Source organism: Helobdella robusta, assembly GCF_000326865.2.
Source record: "Helobdella robusta unplaced genomic scaffold HELROscaffold_75, whole genome shotgun sequence".
In the NCBI taxonomy this organism is placed as follows: domain Eukaryota; kingdom Metazoa; phylum Annelida; class Clitellata; order Rhynchobdellida; family Glossiphoniidae; genus Helobdella; species Helobdella robusta.
In genome coordinates, this window is record NW_008705426.1 from 367,880 (window position 1) to 372,879 (window position 5,000).

Genomic DNA, 5,000 nt, shown 5'->3' on the forward strand with positions numbered 1-5,000 from the left:
GAACGAATCAATAAAAATAATGAATGAATGAATGAATGAATGAATGAATGAATAAATGAATGAACGAACGAATGAATAAATGGATGAATGAATGGATGAATGAATAAATAAATGAATGAACGAACGAATGAATAAATGGATGAATGAATAAATAAATGAACGAATGAATAAATGAATGCATGAATGAATGAATGAACCAACCACACACACAGCTAACTAACCTGTCCGATATGCTCCACGGAATACGAAACCTTTCCAGTCTTCAACTCCATCGGCACAATTAATTCTTTCACTTTTTTTTTCTTTCTATCGTGAATCTGTCATTCATTCATTCGTTCGTTCATTCAATCATTCACATTCATTCAATCATTCACATTCATTCAATCATTTATTCATTCACTCATTCATTTATTTATTTATGAAATGAAAGGGAGAAACAACGGACTTTTACGCAAGCAGTTACATCTATCTTGCCTTTCAACCCGAGCCTGTAAAATTATCATAATAAATAATTAATGGCCAAACAACAACAATAATAATAATTATAATAATAACAATAATAATAATTATTATTATTATTATGATCATCACGACTAACATAGGACTCCATACAGTCTCTTCAACGTCCAATACACGAGTAACTAAATACCCCATATCGTTATCGTAACTTGCATTACTTTTATTATTATTATTGTTATTATTATTTTTAATATTATTGTTATTATTATTGTTACTGTTAGTAATGTCCGAAAAATACTGATCATCACCAGCATTAACATTATTTTTAGTAATGTGCAACTGCCTGTCAACGAAATTCTGGATGGAGGGTAAGTATGAGTTTAGTACCTCCCTAACTTCTCCTAACTGGACCCCCAAGGCGAACATCTCTATCATGTGATCTCGCCTGCTTATAATTTCTTCAGCTATGGTCCGTATGTCTGGCGTTGTTGTTGTGTTGTTGTTGTGGTAGTTGCTCTGGTATTGGTTGAGGACCTGTTATGTAATTGGCCGAGTGAATTGATGTATCAACCAATCAACCAACCAACCGATCAATCAATCAATCAACCAATCAATCGATCAATCGATCAACCAACCAACCAATCGATCAATCAATCAATCAACCAATCATCAATCAGTAGGTTGGTCAGCCAGCCAATCAGACAATCGATCAATCATCGAATCAACCAGCCTCTTGAAATATAGCATGCACTATAGTCCCGTGGAGCATGCTTGGCAACTTTCCTGTGTTCGTGTGCTGTGGTTTATAATTAATAATATTATAATCATAATAATAATAAAATTAATAATTTTTAATATAATTATTATTATATTACACAAAATAGTTTTGTTAAAATTATTTGAGTGTAAATGGTAACGAACATTACCTTGAACTTGTCACTGAGCACCATTCTGAATGAATAGAGGGGGAAAATGAATGAATGATTGAACAAATGATGGAATAAAAAGAAGAGCTATCAAATAAATCAATAAACCAAAGATTCGACAAACATAAACCAACTGAATACTAATTCATTCATTCAGTCACAATCTACCAACCAACCAACCAAACACACTAACTTCCTCAGGCACGTGACAGCTGACGTCACACTGGTCCCAGAAACCAGGATATCCGGACTGACGACTATAAAGTTTTCCTGATCCGTGATTCTACATTCGGAGTTTTCATCGAAACGACCAATCACGTTCACGCAATTTCCCGCCTTTACTCTCGTATCCGTCCTAAAAATAATTACATTATTTTGACCATAATTATAACGAATATTATCCTAATTATAATAATTATCGTTATAATTACATTAAATTATTATCAACGAACCAAAATCCATATAGCAATGCTTTCCTCAGTGAGCCAGTCTTGAAGCATTTCAAATCCAACGCCAAACATCTGAAATAATTATTATCATTATAATTAATAATAAGAATAATAACATAAATAATAATAATAATTATTATTATTATCGTAATTAAAATGTCAGCATTTACTAACTCTTTACTACTTTCAACAGAGATGACACGATGTCTTCCGTACTTGTAGCATACAGGATCATCATCAGGATTGACAACATCATCATCATCATCATCATTGGCATCGTTATCACAACCGACGACGATATCACGGCCACTATAATCGACACCATCATCCTTTGACATACTATCATCATCATCACTGCCATCATTTTTATCGTCATCATCGCCATCCTTGGCTGTCTTGAACGGTGATAAAGATGTGAATTTATTTATCAAACTCGTCTGCCTGTCAAAACTCAACGTACTATTATTACTACTGCAAGTATTATTACCATCATAATTCTCATCACTTTTAGTAGTAACAGTAGTAGCAGCAGTATTAGTAGCAGCAGCAGTAGTAGTAACAGTAGTAGTAGTGGTAGTAACGACTGTTGCCCTTTTACGATCAGAATCATTCTTTAATTCATTTAATAAAAGGTTCAGACAATCATCATCGTCACTATCATTATAATTATTATTGATGTTGCTAGTAGTAGCAGCAGTAGTAGAAGAAGAAGAAGCAGTAGTAGTAGTAGTAGTAGTAGTAGTAGTAGTAGTAGTAGTAGTAGTAGTAGTAGTAATATTGATAAATTTAATCTTAGTCATGTGATCTTCGTTGATATTATCATTGCCATCATTACCGAAACCATTTTTAATGTAATTACAGTTGATATTGATTTCATTAACGTCATCATTGTCGTCTTTGTTAAAATTTTTCATTTCACACAAAATGCCATCGAGACAACTATCATCATCGTCATAATTATGTTTCATATTAATATTATAGTTATTATTATTATTTATCTTCTGTTTAGCCTTATAACCACTTAGGTAGCTATAAAAATCAGACTTTGTGTTGAGAGAACTTTTCAATTTACTACTACTACTACTACTACTACTATTATTATTATTATTATTTCTTGAGTCACCACTATTATTGTTTATGTTGTTGTTGTTATTATTATTATTATTGTTGTTATTATTACTACTAAAACATTTGTCTGGGGTCGTTTTTAAATCAGGTTTTTTGACCTTTGGGAAACCGCCACCATCATCATCGTCGTCGTCATCGTCACCAACCATATCATCATCATACCTATTATTAATATTATTATCATAATTATTATCATAATTATTATTATTATTACCATCGTGATTTATATTATAGTTATTAAGAATGTCGTCGCCGTAATTGCCGTTCGCCTTTATTAGCAAAGCCAAGTTGGCTGTTTCTAGTTTGAAGTCTTTGCTCTTTTGGTTTCTCTGCTTAATTTCTTTAAGACGGTTTTCCATAGATTTCGGTTTGTTGAACTTTGAATATAGTTTCTTTCTTCTAGTCTCACCTTCAGCTTCGTCTAATGGCTTTCCCAAGTGCTGTAAGAGTCTTAAACCAAAACGTAATTAATTGTTATAAACGAGACCGTTGAATATTTATATTATATTGTTATAATTTTATCAACAAACCCAAATCTAGATGACACTATTAACATTAAATCAGCCAATAAAAGTTTAGAAAATATTATTATTTGAATTTAATAAGCCAATAGAGCTTTAGATAGCAAAGCTAAAATTACATCACAATTAGAATTCAATCATCCAATAGGAACCTAGATGAAGATAGAAAACTCCTTCCATTTGACATTTTTCTCCTTCTACTTTCATTCAGTAATATATCTGGAGTGCCAGGAATGATATCTTCATCATTGAATACATTCGCACTTCCATTTGACGATGAGTTTGAGCAGTCGGCCATTTTTTGATTGGTTGAAGAGTTGTCGTCATATATTTGTTGATTGATTGAATAGTGTAAATCTATTTTCTGATTGGCTGAAGAGTTGTCTGATTGATTAGTGACTGGTTGGCTAAAAGATTCAGTTACATTTTGATTGGTTCCTTGACTCATCCACTTTGAAATTCCATTGGCCGGAGTAAATGATCTTAAAGAGGATAGAAGAAGTGATGATGATGATTGTTTTAATGATGCTAGTGAGGATGATGACGCTGATGACTTTATAGCTGAGACATTGTCAAGATTAATGTCAGCATTAGATGCCCTCGTGGTGTTCTTGCCAACTGGCTGAAAATTTGAAAAAATTCAACGAATTAGTCATGTGATTGTTTGATTACCATCATAGAATACGAAGGCAATAACATATTTTACTTTATTTAAGATTGAATATTATTATTTTAAAATATATTTAGAGATAAAAATGAGTAAAAATAAGTAAGAAATTTAAATCATGCCTGAAAAAAACTCGAAAGTTTACCCTGTTTCACATCGATCAAATTCTAAAATTAGTTAAATAAAATTTTCATTTTATTTTCAATGAAATAATTTTTTAATAATATCCAATAATTATTTTTCTACAATGAAATAAAAATGAAAAATTACTAAACTGATAACAAGTGCTAGAGCTAGCCTTGCTAAAGGAGAATAGTATATAAAAAACCCAATTCAATGAAATTAGATTGGCATTAGAAGTAGAGCCATTAGTTAGAGAGATTAGATTAATTAGATTATTAGAAAATGATTGAATTGATTTGTTGATTGATTGAAGATTGAATCATTTTGAAATGGAACCTTGTTTTTAGATTTATTTGATTTCATATTGAAAAGGTGTCCCAACTCCCTGAAAATCTAACAAAGCTAAAATGCGCGGCCTAACTGTAACAAAAATTAAATAAAATGAAGGGTAAATAAACTATTAAAATAGCACATCCGATTCTAAAATATAAAAATAATTTTAAATAATGGCGGGTCAACTTTTAAATTTCGACGAATTCACTTTTAAACAAAGTAAATAATAGAACCAGTGAGTCGCGAGGTCAGAATTGAATGAATATTGATTTACAACGTCTATGATACACATATTACGCGTGCAACATATTCATATTTTTTCATACACATACATATAGTACAAACTTATATAACATACATAAGACGTACAGATATATAAACCCAAAAACAAATA

At 31.2% G+C, this 5,000-nt stretch overlaps 1 protein-coding gene across 1 annotated transcript; it reads right to left on the minus strand.

The window, feature by feature from the left end:
• Positions 1–784: 784 nt before the first annotated feature.
• On the minus strand, positions 785–3,781 carry HELRODRAFT_181752 (hypothetical protein; the record flags this gene model as incomplete). The annotated part of the gene is made up of 9 exons (XM_009031536.1): positions 785–802; positions 856–975; positions 1,211–1,255; positions 1,386–1,410; positions 1,579–1,740; positions 1,838–1,906; positions 2,009–2,225; positions 3,177–3,412; positions 3,636–3,781. 9 exons carry the CDS (start codon positions 3,779–3,781, stop codon positions 785–787), a joined length of 1,038 nt encoding a protein of 345 aa, XP_009029784.1.
• Positions 3,782–5,000: the final 1,219 nt, after the last annotated feature.